Genomic DNA, 21886 nt, shown 5'->3' on the forward strand with positions numbered 1-21886 from the left:
TAGCTCTGAGTGTCAAGATATGGTCAAGAGTGGAGAAACCTCTCCTGAACCCTGCCTGCCCTGATGCACGTATGCCCTCTCGCTCTGCCCATCTACTCAACTCCTGCTCAAGAATAGATGCATATAATCTAGCCAATGTGTGACCAATCATGATGGTACGATAATTCCGAGGAAGCATGGGATCCCCTGACTTGAAGATAGACACAATCGTGGACATATTCCAAGTCTCAGGAAAACCCTCACACATGGCTTGGTTAAACATCATAGCAATAAGCTCTGCAAGCATATCTCTGGCATGAATAAAGTGCTCTGCTACCAAACCATCATGATCATATGCTCTCCCAGTCCTCATCCTGTCAATAGCTTTCCTTACCATCTCAGCAGTAAAGAAAGCACACGTCTCTGGGCATGGCTCCGATGGGTCTGGCAGGGGCGGCTGTCCTGGTGCTGTGTACAGGGATGCTGCATACTCACCCCAAATCTCTGTGGAGGTAATGGCTGGTGATGGTGAATGCTCATGGAATAGTCTCCATGCCTCGCCTGAGTCCTGACTCATAAACAACTGGTACAAATCCCTCTCTAACTGAGCAAGATAAGCCCTCTTCTTCCGTCGCACTAGGTGCCGGAAGGTAATCCGTGACTGTCTGTGAGTGGTAACACCCATGAGCACCTCTCTCTGCAATCTGATCCTCATCTCTCTGCACTCCTCATCATACCAACTGTTCTGGGGCATGTTCCCAGATCGTCTCCGTGTAGGCTGACTATGGGGATATGCCTCTGATGCTGTAGCATGAAGCGTCTCTATCAATATCTGAGTGAGCTCATCTAATGGCCGTCCCGGCTCCTCGGCACATAGGCGTCTGTATATCTCATCCGTGTATACGGTGTCAGTCTCCCTTGTAAAGGTATAACGAGTGTGTGTGGAGACCTGTCCCAATGGAGCGGTGCTGAACTGAAATGTGAGAGTGAAGGACAAGATAGCATGATCCACTGCTATTCCAACCGGCCTAGTGCCTACCATAAAATCCTGAAAAGAGGGAATGAGACTAGGTTGAGCCATAACATAGTCCACTGTACTAGCACCATGCCGATGTGGAAAGCTAGTGAAACGGCCCGATGTTGGGAATCTCTGTAGGCCATTCAAGATGGCCAATCCATGTGCAGTCCCCATGTCTATCAAATACCGCCCATACACTGTATGTTCCTCATCCTGTGAGAGTCTAGATAGGCCCATATCCCTAACATCAAGCTCCCTCAACATCTCCTCTGAGGTATCATAAAATACTGTTTGGTTATGGGCGGTCCTGGCATTGAAGTCTCCCAAGAGAATGATGTCACCATCCCTGGAGAACTCCCAAATGTCATCATCCAAAATAGAAAAGGGAGACTGCCCGCTAGGTGATGCATACACTGATGTACTAGGAGCAAAATAGCATATAGCAATGTAGAGATATCGGCCGGTCTCTGCCCTCAGTCTAACCCGCATTTACATAGCCTGCTCATCTCTGCGGACTATATGTATCAGTGGCTGTACCTCCTCTCTAAACAATATTGCCACTCCTCCTGAGCCCCGTCCTCTATGCTCTGAACGAGTCTCCTGTCTACAAGCTGTCTCCCATCGGTATCCACTAACATGTGGCATGGACTGTCCAGGAGCCTGATGCGTCTCACAGTAGAAGATGATGTCCCTCCCAGTGAAACTATCCTCAAAAGCCCCTACATCAAGGCGTAGAGATCCATTACAATTCCAAGTAGCAACTTTGAGTGTAGTCCCATAGGTCTCGCGCCGTCATGAAGAGCGCCTCTCCATAATCACCACTCTACCATCTCTATAGAAGGCCACTTTCCCTTTCTCTCGGGCTGCCCTTATCTCGGGCATAACTTCTTTCATGTGGGCAAGTTGCGAGAGTGTGAGGTCATCTCCAAGAAATATTCCCGTTTGCTTGAGTGTAGGACGTCTCTTCAAGAAGTCCTTCTTGGCTTCCATGGAGGGGAAACGAATGATAAGTGCTCTCTCCTTAGAAGAAGATTCGCCACTACCTTCCCTCTTCTTTCCCACTCTCCATGCCTTTGTGTGCTTGGCTTCAATGCCCATCATAGAGAAGAGCTCCTTGGTTTCCCCTTCCGCATCATCACGGTCTTTTAGACCGGACACTCGTACATGTAAGGCCCGGGTCTTCCTCCTTTGCTCCTCTTCAAGGGTCATTTTGATGATGGTGGGAGTGGGGATGGGTGGCGATTCTTTACCTTTCCCTTTCTTGGCGACCTCGATCCATTTCTCGGCTTCGTCCATCTTCTTTTGTGTCTTTGTGATCACCTCCACCCATGAAGATGTCTTCTCTTTATGTTGCTCCTCCTCCTCTCGAATGATCCTCATTTGTTCCTTGATGGTATTCAGCTCTTCAATTAAGGAGGGCTGAAATTCTCCATCCTCAAGCTTGCTTTTTGAAGTGGCTTCCAACTCCTTTTTGAGGGCTGAGATTTCAGCCGCTTGACTTTTAGCATGCAGTTTGGCCTCCACAAGTTCCTCCTTGAAGGCTGAAATCTCAGCCTCTTGCTTGGAAGATCTCTCTTCGAGCTCCTGGATTTTGTCAAATCCCTTCTCGAGTTTGGAGAGGCGGTTTATGATTGCGGTAACGGAAGAGTCGACCATCTTCTTGTTTTCTTTGATAATTGTGCCGAGCTTGTCCTCTACCTTCACAAGCTCCTCTTTAAACCCGGTCTTGGCCATGACTTTTTGCAGAACTTCCCACAGCCAATGGACTGAAAATTAATCCATGACAGCAGCACGAAACAGCAGCAACAGGGAGGGGGGGGGTCAAGTTATGCAGGGGAAAGGGAAAGAGAGGAGATTCAGCAGAGAGAGAGAGTTATGTTGCTGCCTTGGGGGCCTGACTAAGGGTGGGTGGAGAAGGAGAGAGGGGGGCGCAGGCAGGTAGCGGGAGGGGTGGGCGCAGGTGGAACAGCGAAGAGAGAGAAAGAGGGGGGCGCAGGCGAAGAGCAGCGAAGAGAGAGAAAGAGCGAAGAACAGGCAGCGAAGGATGGGAAAGGGAGGCGGAACAGCGGAGAGAGAGAGAGAGAGAGAGATAGCAGCTGGCGAGGAGAGAGACAGAGGGGGAAAGGGAGGCGGAACAGCGGAGAGAGAGAAAGAGGGGGGCGCAGGCAGGTTGCGGGAGGGGTGGGCGCAGGCGGAACAGCGAAGAGCAGCGAAGAGAGAGAAAGAGGGGGGCGCAGGCGAAGAGCAGCGGGGAGAGAGAGAGAGAGAGAGAGAGAGAGAGAGAGAGAGAGTTATATTAAACGTCTTAAGAGAAGACCGAGTGGGTCTATGAATCCAAAAGTGGTACAATAGTGTCCATGTAATCTCATCATGCTACAAACAAGTGTTGAGAGAGAGAGAGAGAGAGAGAGAGAGAGAGAGAGGAGAACCCAATTAAAAACTTTCCCCAAATATAAACTTTGTGCAAAACTAGAATCTAGGGGTTTTTCCCTATCCAAGCAGTCAATGTAGATGGGTGCCATAAAAGAAAAAGTTTGTAGGTTCCCTGGGCTTTGATACCAATTGTAGAGTAGTTGTCCCTATGTATTGAGAGAAAGAAAGAAAGAAAGTTGTATTATTGTCTTCAAAAGGCCAAAATGACCTATGAGACCAAAATGTTACATCATGTCCATGGAATACATGATCACGGTACTAAAAGTAAAACTAAAAGAAAATATCCGTGAACAAAAAAACAAAGAACCTCTAGGGCGCTGCAACATGGTACCCAATGTAGTGAGGCTGAGAGGGCGGTGGTGGGAAGTGATGACTTTGATCCCCTTGGAGTGACCCGAGTGTGGGTGGCGGCCACTATCTTGGGGGCGTCTAGCTCGGTGGCTTTGTCCAATGTCACTCCTCTCAGCTGGGCTCCTGCAGCAGCCTGGAGGTCGGGGGGAGTGGGTGGATCTGCTCTTGGGGCTCTAGTCTAGAAGTAGTCATTTAGAGCTCTCTGCGTTGGTCCTCAGGCGGGTGCAGCTATTCTGGGCCGCAGCAGCAAGAATTCCCTTTGTCTACGGAGCTCGATAAGAATGAGCCCCAGGCATCTCTGGTCTGGAAAATCCATGATCCTAGAGAGTGGTCCAAATCCCTCTTGGAACCTCCCCCTGATCTCATAGTATACTGCGCATCTGCATATATAATGAGCCTTTGTCTTAGCCTCTGTATGGCAAAGCTAGCATGTCTTGTCCTCCGGTGCAACTACTCTCAGCCCATATCTGGCTGTCTACACTCTCAACTGGTGGGATGACGTGTGGATCTGTCCAATCACACACCGCACCTCGAATGAGAGATGCGTATCCATGTAGTGCAGGCGTATGATGAAGCCGTCCTCGATCATGTGAAGAAGATGGTCTCTGTAGAAAGCCATCTTCGTCTCTAGGGGTTGGAGGAGTGGATGCCGGGTCCTTTGAGTATCCAATCTCACAATGTCCTTCTTGATCACCCTGTTCATTTGTGTGCAGCGAAGAGCAAGGGAAGGGGCCTCTATGCTGTACTGAAGTGGTGGGAGTGCCCCCATCTGCATGCCATGCATACCAAACCAAGGCTCACATGTGCATACCAATAATGCGTCTCCATCAAGTGCGAGCTATCTCGAGGACTCTAGGGCAAGCCAGGGGTATCTATCTAGTGCGAGCTCCCATAATCTGTGCAAATATGACACTGTCTAGAAAAGTGCCCCTATCATGATAGGGGGCAGCCCCCATCTCCACTCGCACAATCTCATGTGGCACTGAAGGCTTGCTCCCCGTCACGTGCGAGATCATCATCACTAGTGGCCTCTCCATCGGCTTCCATCCATTCGTACGGACACCCATTAGTACGGACACCCAGAGAGGAGAGAATCTGCCGACTATGCCACACAGAGGTTAAGACGGAGGAGCATTACATATGCCGCTGCCCAGTATACTATGAGATCCGCGGGAGGTTTCACTATCTATTGCGTGAGGGATTCGGTCCACTCTCTAGGATCATTGACTTCCAGGACGAGTGTTGCCTGGGCCTCTTCCTGCTTGAGCTCCGCAGACACAGGGACACCTTCTTGAGACATAGGCCCCAGCCACCCCGCCCCCTCCCTCAGCAGCCAACCATCACCAGTTTCCTCTGGACCCAGGAGGTGGAGGAAACCGACAGTGGATCTTGTGGACCCTCCACGAGCTGCACTGGATCTACCTCGCCCGAGAGGAGTTACCTCAGACCATGCCTCTGCACTCCAGCGTGCCCGATGCCCTCGACCCCCTGTCGGCCACGATCACCTCATTAGCTCCAAGCTCCAGATCCAGGACATGCTCCACCGCCATCGAGCTACCTTTCCATGTGACATAGCTGAGGGAGACCTCTCGGCCATACTCGTCAACCCCATGCTTGACATTTTGGAGAGTGGTATACCATCTACTCGGAGCTGATGTTGCTCCCATGTTTTTATGTTCTTAGTATTCCATGACGAGTTTCCATGGACAGTTTTGTATCACCCCAGTGAGATAGCTATATTTATGTTTTCATTCTGTTTTATTTTCCATTTCATGATGAGATATGCCATGGACATTATTGTACCACTTTGGTCTCATACGCCCATTGGATCTTTAGTAGACGCTTAATATATCTTTGTTTCTCTCTCTCTCTCTCTCTCTCTCTCTCTCTCTCTCTCTCTCTCTCTCTCTCTCACACACACACACACACACACACACACACACACATTCACAAGAGGGGCTGCAGAGGCACTTGGATGCATTACGAGCTTTTTTCAAAGATCGGGACCTCACGGGGGTGAACCTTGGAAAGAACAAGGTTATGATCTTTAACACATCCCCACAATGGGTAGGTAGATCAGCACCTAAGTTTACATATAGTGGGCAGCCCGTGGAGTGTGAGGCCTCTTATGTACATCTTGGGATTACTTTTTTCGGGCCTCAATTATCTATGCGGAAGGCAGGCGAAACCAGATTGATGCGAGGGTATGCAGCTCTGGGCTCATGTGAGAGGCACTGCTCACAGATATAGTTTCAAGAGTCACACCTACATTATTGTATGGAGCTTCCATTTGGGGTCCCAATTTCTAACACAGAAGGAGACGGGGAAGGTAGTCAACTATGATGACAGATACAGGAGAGGTATTTCCCGGCTTTGAAGATGCGCTCAGCTCTACCTGTCTCCACTCTGAGGCGGTGGGAAGAAACCCATATCTGGCCAATCGCGAGGAAGTGGTCTCTGTAAACGTGCATCTTCGTGGGGAGCTCCGGGGGTGTGATCCGTGGGACCGATGGTTTGCTGCGGATCATACGGGAGAACATCATGACCTGGGGCCTCAACTCGCTGCCAATCCTCATCGGATAAATCTGGCCCCAGAAAGCTGCTCCATACATCAAGGCTGGTGTGACGAGAGTGTCAAAAGCCAGCCCTTTGTCCTGGGCTCTTGGAAATGTGCCTGGAAGCATTGCCGCTCAAGTAAGGTCAAGGCTGCATATCCCCGCGTCTCTCTAGCATGTGCTGCGGGAAGCATTGTAAAGCATGGGCCACTGAAAGTGACGCCAAGGTAGACATAGGATGAGACAATCTCCTCAGGATCCCCTCTATATGTGAAGCTCAATCTAGATGTGATGGGGCAGGAGGTATTGAAGACCATTACCTTGGTTTTACCAAGGTTAACAGAGAGGTCCCGCTGAGTGCAAAAGTCATGTAAGGCATCCAACTCTCTGAAGCCCTTTGGTTGAGTCTGAGAGGAGGACGATGTCATCTGCATAAAGTAGTACGAGGATCAATATGCCTGCTAGCGTGGGACCAGCCCCACCTAATCCATCAATGAAGCTCGAGATCTCGTCAATGTAGAGGCCGAAAAGAGTGGGTAATAGAGGGCAGCCCTGTTTCACCCTAATGGTGCTGGAAAACTCCTGTGATGTACTTCCTGGGGCTCTCACTCGTCCGGTGATGGACTCATAGAGGACGATGATGCTCCAAACCATGCCAGATGGGACTCCGATCTCCTGTAGACGGTGTAAGAGGCGGGCTCGGGGTACAGTATCAAAAGCTTTGCGAAAATCCACAAAGCAGTAGTAAATCCTCTGGTGTCGTGCTCTACCCTCCTCGATGATGGCACGGAGGGTGAAGATGTGGTCAAGGGTAGAGTAGCTCCTCCGAAAGCCAGCCTGTGAGGCTCTGCATCCCTGGCTCTCTGCAAATGAACTGAGCTCCGCCTCTAGCACTGATCCATAGAGCTTGGCCAATGTGTGGCCAATCATGATCGTCTCGTAATTATTAGGATCAAGTGGATCTCTGGCTTTGAGGATGGGGGTGATGGTGTTGGTGGACCAAGAGGGTGGAAATCCTTCTTTTCACAAAGGGCTCTATTGAACATGTAGGCTAGTAGGGCGCTAGAGTATCATGGGCATGTGAGATGTACTCGGTAGTGAGTCCCTCATGATCTTGGGCTCGCCCATTGCGTAGTCTACGAATGGCCTTGAGAACCATGCCCTTTGTGAAGAAGGTGGAGGTGGTGGGGCGGGGGTCTGGTGGTGGGGGTAGGGGTCGCTGATGGGGGATATGATAGAGGGAGTGTGCATAGGAGTGCCATGTGTCTGGGCAGGTGTCCAAACCTAGCGCTAATTACTAACCCAAACATGCGCTGAAGTGACCAAACTTTGCAAGCATGTGGGGGTGGGTCTGAAAACGGAGGTCCAGACGCGCCCGAAACGCGTTTTCGGCCCAGAAAATTTGGTCTGATAGGACAGTATAGTTGCCCTATAGCTTTACTCCCACGAAGAAAGCTCCTCAATGAGAGATCGTTTGTCGGTGCCTCCCGTAGAGCTCCCGACAAGGGTGTAGTCACCAACACAAATAGGGAAGAGTAATTGAAGCTCTTACCCTCGTACCGCTTCCTGTGGTTCTCTTGCTTGCAGCTTAGCCCTTAGCACGAACTAGGCTCTGATACCATGAAAAGATGCAGGGTGGAAGAGAGCTTGAGCTCTTGCAAGCACACACACTCACAAAACCCTAATAGAGAACACACAAGGTGAGAGGCTGCAAATCTTCTTCTTCTCTACTCAACACTCAACACTACATATACAAGATAAGAGTACGATGTCCTCAGAGTTTCCTCCATGCCTCTTTGCAGTTCGGCCCTAAGAAAAGTGGGTATAACTCATCCTCTTTCCGAGCATAGAACTCCCGTTTCTTGCGTCGGGTGAGCCGTTGAGAAATCCGTTGCGCTTGGCGCTTCGTGATTTGCCCAATCCGTATCTCATGCTTAAGACGGGAGCGTGTTGCCTGACATTCGTCATCATACCAATAGTTCTGGGGCATGGAACCGCAAGGTGGCTTGGCGGTAGACCGCTGCGTGCATATGAAAGAAGCTGTGGCGGATGTGTGGAGTATGGTGGTGAGTTGTGTTGTGAGGGTGGATAGGGGGATAGTAGGCCCCACATCCTGGAGTTGGCGGTAGATGTGGTTGGAGTAAACATGGTGAAGCTCGTGATCAGAGAGAGAGAGAGAGAGAGAGAGAGATGCCACTAGATTGGGTCCCACTATATCCACTTCAGGGTCCCCTCCCGCAAGGAGGAGTATTTGCGTTATTACTTTGGAGAGCTGTTAGAATGCAGTGAACTTACTAAGTATGACTGACGGAGGCTGCCAATGCCAAACACAAGGACTTTGTAGACCGGATGTCTGCTGAACCATCAACCCGCTGAGACTGACGGAGGCTGCCAAACACAAGGATGTTGTAGACCGGATGTCCGCTGAACCATCAAGCGGGTTGAAAGCAACTTTGAGGCCACTTTGGATAGCCTTATGCACATCCACATCTGCTGAGGGAGATGCACTCCTGAAGGCTGAAGCAAATTCGGGGCTGTCTATGGACTCCTTAGAGTTTCTAAAGGTCCCAAACCTTTGAAAGGAGGATCCATCGGAAGTTGAAGAGCTAGAGGAAGTTCTTCATCTAGAGAAGATTGTCTTCCATAAGTAAAGAAGGAGATCACATGCAAGATCACCGCAAAACGTTTCACTATTGAAACGAAACGAAATTGAAATGATTTATTTTGGAACAAAACGTTTCAACACCAGGTAGGTAGACAGTGAAACGTTGGACTGAAATGATGATATACATAAAATGTAAAGGTACTGGCGAATAGTTATAAGATGATATTAGCATATTTATCATCAGTAAACAAATAAGACATATCAAAGAGAAGTGAAAAGAACAAATAGGATGAAAGAAGGAACGAGAGAATTATAAAAGATAAAAAGCACACAAAATCATATTTTCCCACATGAAACGATATGATTTCAATGTGCACATTAAACGTTTCAATATTGAAACGTGAAACGAGTTTCAAAGCCACCGAAACGAGTTTCATGGTGACCATGATCACATGACAAGGTTAGTAGAAAGTACCGTGTCAAGCTCAAGAATTATTCGGCTATGGATGCCAAGTGGGTGGATGAGAACGTCTTTGTGGAGTACCCACACATTTTACAGGCATATCAGGAAGCTTTTCAGTTGAGGACAACAGATTAAAAGCCGAGGGGATGTCACCAACAGATTAAAAGCCGAGGAGAATGCTCAAGGTTTATATTCCATTGCAGGGAATTGAGGATTCTAGAACTCGAGAGTTGTTGGCCAAGTTGTATTCAAAAGGAGCAACTTTGAGATTGAACAACACGAAATCTTTTGTACAAGAGTCATGGGACTATCCAAGTGATGGAGGCATTGTTTATCAGTGAAGGAAATCGAAATTGATTACATGGATATGAATACTGTTAGTCTACCATAGTCAAACATTGACATGGGTAGTCGGGGGCTACAGTAGGAACTGGTGTAAAAACCGATGAATTGGTGTCAAAACTAAGGAATTGTTTGTGCATTCATTTGATTTATGCTTGTGAGCATATTTGTGTATGTGTGCCAAGGGTCGGGGACACTTGGTTAAACCCAAGGACGAGCATGTGTGCATGTGTTTGTGTCTTGTGACATATAACAGGTGCCTGTTGATCTTGACAGGAAGAGAATCATGATGGGAATGTGTTGAAAGGCTCGGAATATGGCCAAAAGAAGAAGAGGGAACTCCAACAATGCGAGCTTCGTAGAACAAGAGCGACAAGGCGCAGGCACACACTGGCTTTGGAGTAGCCTGACAATCTCATCCATTGTCTTGATCTAGAGAAGACAGCCAAAGAGATATGGGAAAAACTTCGGTAACAAGATCAATATATCTCTCAAGCAAACATTTTTTAACATGAAAATGAAAGAAGCTCAAACTCTGCAAGAACATATGAGCAATCTAGGCTCAATTCTTTAGCAACTCGTAGCCCTCAAGGGAGACATCCATGATACAAGCTAAGGCCCTCACAATGATAAATAATCTCTCTCTTGATAAGGAAGATTATAACTAGGCTTTCTAAAGTATTCTCGTATGAGTCAAGGGTTATTTGCCCGAGATGTCTCCCAAAATTTAATAAATAATCTTGTGTTGTTTCTTGTAAGCCTTCTTCTTGCTTACAACGTATGCCTACTTAGGTTGAGGGGGGATTGCTTTGAGGAATTGATGCAAGACGAACCGCGTCTGAGAGGCGCCAGAGTCAGTGCGCGCACACATTTACGCAAAAGGGTTTCAAACCATCCACAAAACGCTCAGTGTGCTCCGATGGTCGGATGATGTGTGGGAGCATGAGAAACAGCTTCAAGAAACAAGCCAGGTAGTCAGTTACTTGCTCATCTTGCTTTTGGGCAAAGTGCTTTCATCGGTGGATCAACTCACGATGATCATCCATGGGAACAACCTTGTTCAAAACCACCGCCTTCCCAATAGATCACGACATGGTGCCTCAAGTGGTCCTCCCACCACAAGAGAACCACAAGAGAACAACACTGGTCAATGTTTTATGAACCAAATGAACTCCAAACAACCTGTTTGCAGTAAGTGTAGTAGCCATCTCATGGGTCCAATTGGTGACAACTTCACCGTCCATCTTCTTGTTGAACTTGGCAGGCTTAGAATCTTTAAGAGTTGAGTTCGTTCTTCCCATGCAGGGGGAAGAACTCGATAATCTAGTAGCCCTCTTCTTCTTTCTCCTCCCGCTTATTTTGCATCCCCCTTTGCTGATGTGGTGCTTCCCTGTTTCCACCTTCTCAAAGTTGCCCCAGTGTAGACTCCAAATGAGGAGCAGTTGTCTCAGTACATACGGTCTAGTGCCTAGTGCTTAGAAATGGGCATTCAACTCCTCACGTAGGTAAGCTCTCTGCCTCCATGTGGGAGGTGAAGTTGGTCATCGTGTTGGAGATTATAGCTCTTATCTCCCCAACATCCATGTGACGAATAACGAGGAAAGGAGTGATCAATGAGAGAACCCGATTAAAAACTTTCCCCAAACCCGAACTTGTGCACAACTGGAATCTAGGGGCTCTACCCTATCCAAGTAGTCAATGCACATTGGTGTCATAAAGAAAAAGTGTGTAGGTTCCCTTTGATACCAATTGTAGAGAACTGGTGCCTATGTGCAAGCGTGAGAGAGAGAGTTATATTAAACGGCTTCAAAAGACCCAATGGGTCTATGAGACCAAAAGTGATACAATAGTGTCCGTGTAATCTCATCATGGTACTAAAGAAAACAAAGACTAGAGCTATAAGTTGGCAATGTGAACTTTGAGCCATATGATACAAAATGGGACCATCATCATCATACAGCCTATGGAGCTAACCCCCCGACAGTAGGAGGGGGCCATCAAGCATGGGAGTAGCCTATAGAAGTCACTGCAGATCCATTGGGTGTGCTTTCCAAGTTCTCCTCAAGTTCGGGCTGAGGTCTGTGTTGGCGAGGTCCAAGGAGTTTGGGACGTCATGCTCGATGTAGTGTCGTTACCCGATCTAGAGTCACACCAGAGTGGGGTTTGGCGGGAGGTCAGGCACTCGAGAACGTGTGGCTCGATGAGGCGGTGGGTATGTCATACATGGCTGGTGTCGCGTCCTCTCATGGTCAAAAGAACTGAGTGATGGTCGTTTGAGGCTGGGGTGGATGTCTCCCAAAGGGCCTCGACTCCTTAATCAGCGAGTCTTTGTGATGATGAAGCTCTAGTAGGAAGAGGCCTAGGCACTGTTGATCTGGGTTATCCATGATCCTGGATAAGGGTCCAAACCCCTTGCTAAAGAGATTGGAAACCTCCCCCGAATCTCATAATATATGGTGCAACTGCATATGAAGTGCTCCTCTGACTCGACCTCCCGCTGGCATATAGTGCATATCCTCCCCTCACGAGGTATCTACATGGCGCTCTGTGTCTCTATCCTCAAGCGGTGTGATGACACCGGCAACTAGCCTACTGCAATCCACATGGCATGTGACATGTATATGTCAAGATATTTGGCCCTCAGTATGAAACCATCCTTTGTAAGCCTCATGAAAGTATCCATGTAGTATTGCCATTTGTGTGAGTGGCTCATGTGTTGGGATCAAGGTATTGTGTATGTTTAGTCCCAATAAATCATATCTGATTACCCGGTTCATGTTATCCTGAGAGAGCCTAATGAATGGGGAGTCCAGATCATACTGGAGTGGTGGCATGCAATCCATCTTGAGTCCCTACCTCGTGAACCAGGTGCATACTTGGCTATACCATGACACGTGCTTATCTGCTGGTAGCTGCTGGGAGGACTGTGGGGGAGCCTCGGGAGTCTCCAGAGGCCATGGCACTGATACTATGAATGGATGTGACTATCTGGAAGAGTGCCTCTACTACCATAGGTCTGCCAGGATAATATCATGTGGGACCAATGGTTTGCTGTGTATCATACGGGAGAGCGTCGTGACTTGAGGCCTCTCTATCTTCGGCCATTTGCCTGCTGTAGGATAAGGTGCCTAAAAGGGTGCTCCATGCATCAAGCACCTGATCTCACAAGCAGAGACACAAGTAACTCTAAACCCTACTGTATGTTTAAGATTTACAACTGAATTTTTTAGCACAAAATGTTTCTGAAAAGGTGATCTTCGATCTCAGCCCAATGCCTTGCTGCAGATCTATTTCCAACACCTCCAGTTAGCCCTCAGATAGTTGCTTTTGATTGTGCTTAAAATGTGAGATGAGCTACTGAGGATGCAAAACCCCTTTCTATAGGAAAAACATGCCAAGTTGGATTAAGGTTGGCCCGCCCTTTTTACCTTGGAAAATAATATAAAAAGTCATTCCAAATGCTTTAATATTGTGCCCAAAAGGTGTCCAATTCATGGGTGCCTTGCCTAGGCAATTGGCCCCAAATCAGCCTTAAACCTGGCTGTCCAAACACAAACCCAAAAAGTTCTCCATCGCCTACTTGCAGGTGTGTCACAAAAAATGTACGGCAAGCCAGGTTGGAGATTAGAGGCTGGGGATTTTGCATTAATGAAGATTCTTTCGAGCAATAGTATTGTTAGAAAAAGTTAAGTTCATGCTCATAATTTGGCAGAAAGTTATGTTTTGAGCATGTGATGACGTTATTCACTTGAGAGAGCTTCCCCTAATACTATGAGGACAAAGACTCGATTGGAACAATAGCAGATGATAGAAAAGCATTGGGAAGCATTGGTGAGAGGAGTCCAGGTGCCTTGTTTCACACACAAAGAGCTCCAAGACAACCAAAGAAACAAACTGGTAGGGTAAAAAGAAAGCAAATTCACAAGCAATAGAAGTGTCAATGACACCTGCAGTAGCTTCCACTTCTCACGCATTCAGTACCCATCCTTTTTTATGGTAGCCTCCAAAGACATCATCAAGATGCTTGACCATTGGCAGATACTTCATCAGGCAATGCTTGATCAAAAGCTTGGTCAAGAGAACCACCTCCACAGACTAGAGGACAAAACGCAGAGTCCTTGGGCGGAATCAACCACAAAGCCAGCCAAGACACACGTAAAACATGGTCATGTTTGTTCGACATGTGGCTTCATGGACTTCGTTACCCTTTTTTTTTTCAGGGCTAGCCTTAGCAAAGGAGCACCTGGAGAGAACTCACAAGTGCTTTTTTCCTCAAAGACACTTTGTTTTTCCTTAACGATTTTTGTCGTCTCTTTATCCATGAGCCGGTTGTTGTGTGGAAGGCTTAAGACATTCTCGAGTTTTGAGGATTGTGGTGGTCCAAGAGATTTCAGGCACAAACAAACTCGTGCAAGGGCGGCTTCAATGCATCCAATAGCTTGTTCATTTGCACGAATAAGCGATTGGACTTTTGGAACATGAGTAGTTGATAATAGCTTCCTTAAATGGGCCAGCAAATACACCCTTGGACTGCTCACTCTTCTCTTTACCTTTGAGCCAGCTGCTATGTCCTAGGCTTGGGACCTTTGAGGATTGTTGCAGTATGAACCACGCCCAAGAAACTTCAGACACAAACCTCCTGCCTTTGCATGAGCGTGACTGGCATTGTTTCTTGTGGCGGGGCCTCTTGCTCCCTCCTGATCATGTGGTGCGGCATGTGGGGCACCCCATTGGTTGGCACATTTCCTTGTCATAGGAGAGACAGTGGGTGCTTCAAAAGCTTTACCGTAAATTGGACTACTGGAAACTTTCCACTTGGCCACTTCATGTTCGCCTTCGAATTGTCCAGTCCATCATTGTGGCTTACGTGCAATTTCATCTGTCGCTCATTCCTTGGTCCTCCTCAGACATTCAACAATTTATGTCCAAAGCGATAGAATGTCTTTGGTGTACCAAAATTGACCGTAAGGCTGTGCGTCTTCTCAAATGCAGTTATGTTTGCATGCCAAAGATGCATGGGGGCTTGAACATCCTCAACATACATGTTCATGTGCTTGCTCGCAAGGCCATGCTCTTGCCTACTTTCTTGGAACAGCATCAGCCCTGGACACTCATGCTTTCTCACTTGTTTGCCTCTCTCAGGAGGGTAGCATTTGGACATCGGTAACCAGCTATCCCGGATTTTATTTTCAGGCATTTTCAAGGTTGCATTTCTGGCTGTCCTTTTTCTACCCGTTTGATTTCCGATTGGCAGCAGCTTTTGGCACATTTATCTTGGTCTAGCCACCCTCTTGATCCGGGCAATTCGCTTTGTTAGCAGAGTCTACACAGGAGTTGGGGTCTCTGATTCTCCTCTGGCACTTTTTCAGCCTTGTAAGGCTTATTTTCTACATCGCTTGGGCATTTCTCTGGTGGAAGATGTAGTGGATGACAGTGGCCGCACACTCTGTTTTCCACAGGCCCGGACACGATTTCATCTAGGGATGCATCACCGGTCTATATGGGATGCTATTGCTGAGTTACTACAGCCTTTCCAGTCGGTGCTTTGCCTGTTTTCTCCTCTTCCACTGCTTGATTGGAAGTTTGATCGGGGGCTACCGAGTTATTCCACTGCTTGATTGGAAGTTTGATCGGGGGCTACCAAGTTATTCCACTTTTTCTTTTGCCGATTTTTGTGCCAAAAAAGTCTATTGCTTCTTCTTCTGCAACCATGGATTCATGAGCATGGCAATCGTTTTTGGCATTTGGATAGGCCGCTTGGGTGGTGGAAAACATGTCTTCATCGTATATGGAAAAGTAAGCTTCCCCTCAAGCAGCGGGTCTTTCTATGGCAATGTCTGGTGGGGGCCCTTTTTGTGGGTGTCCTTTTGGCTGCCCGACGTAATGTCTCCTAGGTTTGCCCTACTTGTTCGCATCCGCATGAGACGGTTCTGCATCTTCTGTGGGCTTGTCCTACTGCTCAAGATTTCCTGGCTCGTTTGACAACTCTTCTCCATGCCCGGTTTCCTAGCCTTTCCTTTGGCAAGCACTTTTGGCTTTTTGGCAGATATCCCTCTACTCCCGATTATGCTCTCTTTTTTTTCGTGGTGGCGTTATTGGGCCTTATGGAGTTTATACCATGCCCGCAACACTCAGTTGTTTGGGCACACTTCTGTGGATGTCTTCGCCTTTTTCAGATTTTCCTTGCTCCAGTCTCTCTAAGATGCCCACTTTCTTGGAGATCTTTCCACGGCCCAGTTGGAAGTGTTTTATCACTGTTTCTAGTTTTCTGTAGCAGCTGCCCCATGTTGGGGCAACTATGAATGTACATTGCTTTAATAATGAAACAGTGGCTTTCACAAAAAAAAAAAAAAAGTGTGTGTGTGTGTGTGTGTGTGAGAGAGAGAGAGAGAGAGAGAGAGTGTGTGTGTGTAGTGTGAGAGAGAGAGCGTGGAGCCTGTGCAGCACCGCCTGCTGTCTACTGCTTTTGCCGTCGTCTGCTTCTGCCGTCGTCTGTTGCTTCTTGCAGTGCCAGCCGCCGCCCTGCCCCCTTCGCTGCCTCTGCAGCACCAACTGTTGGTTGTTTTTCACTACCTTCGCAGCACCGGCCTCTTATTTCTGCACGTCACTTGCCTGCAACTTGTCGCCTTCCAAGTGTGTATGTGTGTGTGTGTGTGTGTGTGTGTAAGGGTCGGTGTGTATGTGTTTTTATTGCCGGGACTGTCCTGCCTCGTGCCCCCTGTTGCACGATTCAGCCTTTCCCTGCCCTACTTTTCCCACAACTCTATAGTGTCCCTTTGCAGTTTTTTCTGCCGCCTTCTTGCACCTTTTCTGCCTTACTGTTTCTATTCCACTTTCCTTCTTGCCTTCGTAACCTCACAGCCTCCTTCTGTCAATATTGGCCTCTTCCTTTTCACAGCCTTTCCCTTTCCGTGGTTCTATCAATGGCTGCAGCTTTGGATGTTTGTACATATGCCCGAAAAGAAAGATCTGCAGAAGCTAAGCGCCGCCTATCAGAGCCGGCTTTACAAGATGATGCATTTACGTTGGAAGCTCAGTATGTGTTTAATACCCTTAAGGATGACTTTCAGCAGTCACGATAGGAATGGAGCAAACCGATTCCAGAGGTCACCTACAAATTGAAGTTGCCGTCCCTGGTAAACCCTCTTAGAAAGTTGTCTCAAACTGCGGTTATAATATTCTTTCCAGGAAGAATCCCTGCGGCCAGCGATGTCGCGCAGTGGATTAAGTCCATCCTTGGAGGATGCTTTGTAGAGGGAGTGTATTTTGCTTCCAGAGGCTTTTATGAGGTGCATTTATCAGATGCTTCATGCAAGCAGAGGCTTCTTGAGTTCTCTCCCCTATTTTATGGGAGGCAAATGGTACATGCTATGCCCTGGTCCCCAAACAAGGACTATCAAAGTCTTATACGGCATCACTGCCCTGTATGGGTTGAGGTTGCAAACTTCCCGGACTATATGCGTGAAGAGTTGCCTGGCCTAGCTGCTTCCTTGGGACAAGTCATTTGTCCACCACGCCCCATGGGAAACCGTAACAGGTTCTGCATTCTCTGGGACACTGACATACCTACCCCTCCTTCTATTGCGGTAGAAGTTGAGGGAGTGCAATTGGGCAAAAAGTATTTTGAATTGAAGTGGGGTGTATTTGCAGGTGCTTGTTTTGCCTGTCACAAGTTTGGGCATCTAGCCTCTGAATGCCCAATGGTTCTGCATCACCCCCCCCCCCCCCCCCCCAAATGCCTTACCACCCTAGACACGGGAAAAGAATGAGAATTTGCAAGTCAAGACAGCAAATACAAATGGAGCAAAGAATGCAAAATCAGTCAATCAGGTGCCCGCACTTGCAGGGAAAGGAAAAGATAAAGGGAAAGAGAAGATGAAGGAAACTGTGGGGATTGATGAGGACGGTTTTAAACAACCCAAGAAGGTGGTTGTATTGAAGCAACGCCCCCTTCAATCTCGTCAATGGGATGCTTCTTCTCGTCAATGGGATGCTTCTTCTCTCTCACGAGGACAAACTTCTACTTCAGCCTCTGCTCCTATCCTTCAAAATTGGGTGGGCGTACTGAAGAAGGGCATCCCCATATGTGATTCAGAAGAAGAGGAAAATGCTATGTCTTTCATGGGCAATGAAGGCATGCAGCCTAGGCAGGCAGAGGCCTAGCCTCTCTGATGTCTGGTTCTTATCCTCACACTCTGCTGTACATACCTTTTCATGATTCAAACACTTAAGTGCTTTACATACAATGTACAGAGCCTCTGCAATGTCTCAAAGTGGAGGCTATTATGGATTTATGTACATAAAATGCAGCCAGATATTGTTTGTTTGCAAGAGCATAATCAACACTCCATGGCTGGACATCATGGTTTTTTGCACGGCTATGATATATATTATGCTGGTACTGCTACCTATTCAGGTGTATGCATACTGGTTAGACATGAGTTGCAGCCTCAGTTGGCCTTCAATGACAATAGTGGCAGATGGAAAGTAATACAATGCAATGTTAATGGTGATATTTTTGAGTTTGCATCAGTCTATGCCTCCCAGACCTCTGCCATGAGGGCTTCGTTGTGGGATTCTTTATGCAGATATCCATGGAGATCCAATGCATTCATCTGTGGGGATTTTAATAATTCCCCTCTGCCTCGGTCATGGATATTGGGTCGATCAGTTAGACAGGGCTGCCCTCTCAGTGCTATCTTCTATGCCATTCATAGTTACCACGGAACGTCGTTCTGCCTTCCTGGAACGCCGGAACGCCGTTCCGGGCGAAGGCACGTTCCCGGAACGCCCGCACGTTCCCGGAACGCCCGTACGTTCCGCAAATTTTTTTTTTTTTTTTTTTTTTTGCGGAACGTTTGTTTTGCTTGCAGAAATGTATGTTCATGTCTTGGGGGAGCAAATATTAGGAAGCATATTTGGCTATCCGTATACAAAAAGTTACATTTTTTGTGTCATATGCTAACATGTCATATGACGTGGCGTTCCGCGACGTTCCCGATCCGCTCCCGTTCCCGTTCCCGCTCCCGTTCTAGCATCCGACGTTCCCGGAACGTTCCCGTTCCGTGGTAACTATGATGCCATTGCGACCCATCCTCTTTTGATGTATCTTGATCATCTTACAAACACAGGACAGATGACTGGTCTCAAAATCCCAGGGGCTACATCTTTTTTGGCACAAGCATATGCTGATGATTCCTTCTTCATGCCACATATTCTCCTCAGGAACTTCGCATGCTTATGGCCACTCTTTCTTTATATGGATTGGCAGCGGGATTTCATGTCAATTTTGACAAATCTAAATTACTCCCCCTGAAACAATGTGACTGGCATTCTATTCTTTGGCCGGGTCAGGTGGTGCATTCCAGAGATATTGTCAGGCATTTGGGATATCCCATAGGATGGCATATCACCAGAAAGCAGCAGTTAAAATGGATTTTCCAAAGACTTCAACATAAACTGGAATACTGGAAGATTTCTACTTGGCCTCTTCATGTCAGGCTCAGAATAGTACAATCCATTGTGATGTCCTATGTCGAGTTCTATTTGCCCTTGCTGCATTTGTCCTCCAGGGATATTTCAGCTTTTATGTCTCAAGCTATGGAGATATTATGGAAGACAAAAACTGCTGTGAAAGCATTGAGACTGATGAAGATGGAAATGGTGTGCTCCCCAAGGATGCATGGTGGACTTAATGTCCTCAATATAAAATATCATGTACTTGCAAGGAAGGCTACAATGTTGCATACTTTCTTCCGTCAACAGCAGTCATGGACTGTATGTTAGCATCCATGTGTGTCAACATGAGGACTTGTGCTTATGGTCATTGGATTACGGATCATTGGGAGGTTGTGATTGGGAGATTTGTAGGGAGGATACCTGGTTGTCCTTTCTCTACTACCCTCATACTTGACTGGAAACAAGTTCTCTCTAAGGTCAAATGGGCTCCTGATAATTGCTTGGAGACAAACTCGATGAGGAAAGAAAGTATTCATTGGAGTGCCATCTTTGACACTCCACTTGCTTTACAGGAACCTGTTCGGGCATACAATCTTATGAAATTGGGAATTAGGTACATACATGATGTGGTAGATGATCGGGGATATGTCTTATCCTTTCCCTGGGCCACTGCTTCCTATGCATTGGGAATGCATCATAGGTTGATATGGAAGAAAATTGCTGATCTATTGCATCCCTTTTTACCTATTCCACCCGTGGCTGACACAGACAGGCTTATGGATTGGCAATTGCAGCCATCTACTACATGCATTCATCCTATTCCCCTTCTTGTCTTAACCTCCATCAAAGCCTACAGGCTTCTTCAGCCTGCCCCATGGATTCATCAACATGCTAATTCTCTGTGGCATATAAGGAAGCCCCTCTCATGGTGGCGGAAGAATCTCCGGATGTTGTGGAAGTGTAAAATGCCTTTGAAACAAAGACTTTTTCTTTGGAGATGTTTGACAGGCACATTGTCAGTGGTTGGGGGTCATACTTGCTAAACGTCACATTGCACCTTCCACATGTCTAAGATGTCAGGCTCCCTCAGAGACTGTTCTTCATCTGCTTTGGCACTGCCCTTGTTCCAGAATCCTCCTCTGGAGAATTTCAGATTTTCTTCGGCTCCGTTTCCCGAGTCACATATTTGGGAAACATTTCTGGCTTTTTGGCAGATAAATGCAGTCCTTGTCCCAATACTCACTATTTCTCTCTTGGGTGAGATATTGGGCTCTTTGGACAATATGGAGTGAGCATAATTTGGCATACTTGGGTCAGCAAAATCACCAGTCATATGAATTCTTCAGAGCCTCATTGCGGCAATCCTTATATGATGCCTGCCATGAGGGTGATATGGATGCTTCTTGTTTAGAGCTTTTCTCTTTATGTTTCTGACATATGGGATACTCTCCGCTTCGGAGACTTCCCATCTTGTAAATTTATGAGCATATAAATATACTGCACTGGATATTACCAAAAAAAAGTGTGTGTGTGTGTGTGTGTGAGAGAGAGAGAGAGAGAGAGAGAGAGAGGTTATTCACATCTATCAGACTTGTAACATGAGATCCATTAGTAAACTGGATGTCAAGACAACATGGAAAATGGGGGAAAAAAAAACTAGCTGCTGAAAGAAAATACAAGGCCAACGTACTATGTAGGCTGAGAGAGAGAGAGAGAGAGAGAGGGAGAGAGATTCTATCTATTCTTATGGTGTCTTAACACTTATGTGCAGAGGGGTGAGATTGATGAAGTTGGAAGGAGGTGACAAGGTAACCTCTGTATCTTTAGTTTCGTCTGAAAGTGAAGGCATAAATGCAGAGCAACTTGTGGCTGTAAACTTATAGCTCTGGCCTTTATATCCCTTTGGGTCTACAAAGGACTAGTGTTGCAGCAAATTTTGTAAATGTAAACGTGAAAAGCTATGGAGGCATTGTACAGTCACAGTCAAAGAGAGGTGGTGTTTCTTTACAATCCTTGTCTAAGCTTTGTTGCTTTCAATGCTCCCAATATATCAAGCTTTCAAGTTCCTTGGGCGGTACCGATGCTTTACACTTGTTTGGAACTTTTGTTGTTTTTTCCCTCCATGCTATGTAAAGTAATACGGTAAATCTTCACTGTCATAGTGAAGGATTTTTGGAAGGTCTGTATGTCCCTTTTAAGATGAGACAGTTCGGTCCACTTTTCACATGAGTGGTTCTCACCACAAATCAGAAGACATAGCCTTGCTTTTACCTCGTTTCTGCCTTCAAAACTACGGGAAGTGGGCACACGTCTTACATCGTTTTTATGATTGTATGGGAACAGGCACTGCACATTGGCTCATCTTGTCTTGGTAGTAAATTTGTTGCTGCAGTAGCGTTGTCAGACAGATCTCGGGGCTCGCAAGGGCAAGTTTTAGATGATAAAGTCGATTGAAGAGAGCCCTTCTTGTCAGTATTATAAATAAAGACATGTTAGTTCAATTGAAAGGGTTGATTTTAAAGGCAAACATCTATTGCAGCAGCTAGATAGAGGGCTCATAGAAAAGAAGGGCACAATTTTGAATTAAGTGGGCTAATTGATGAAGTCAGGTGTGTAAAACTTGCCTAAATTAAGGGTCACAGTGGACCAGTTGGAAATGTATGATTCAGGCTATGGAAATA

General features: G+C 47.0%; 1 protein-coding gene across 1 annotated transcript in view; it reads left to right on the forward strand.

Annotated features, from left to right (window-relative positions):
- Positions 1-21475, forward strand: part of LOC147630108 (DNA gyrase subunit A, chloroplastic/mitochondrial-like) — a 128237-nt gene extending 106762 nt beyond the window's left edge. The window contains exon 25 of the mRNA XM_086811027.1: positions 20977-21475. Within this exon, the coding sequence (XP_086667153.1) occupies positions 20977-21088 (112 nt within the window). The 3' untranslated portion in view covers positions 21089-21475. The remainder of the gene's footprint in view (positions 1-20976) is intronic.
- The last annotated feature ends 411 nt before the right edge of the window (positions 21476-21886 follow it).

The sequence above is a fragment of the Cibotium barometz genome, chromosome 17 (assembly GCF_041138505.1).
Source record: "Cibotium barometz isolate CiBa-2024 chromosome 17, ASM4113850v1, whole genome shotgun sequence".
Classification (NCBI taxonomy): Eukaryota; Viridiplantae; Streptophyta; class Polypodiopsida; order Cyatheales; family Cibotiaceae; genus Cibotium; species Cibotium barometz.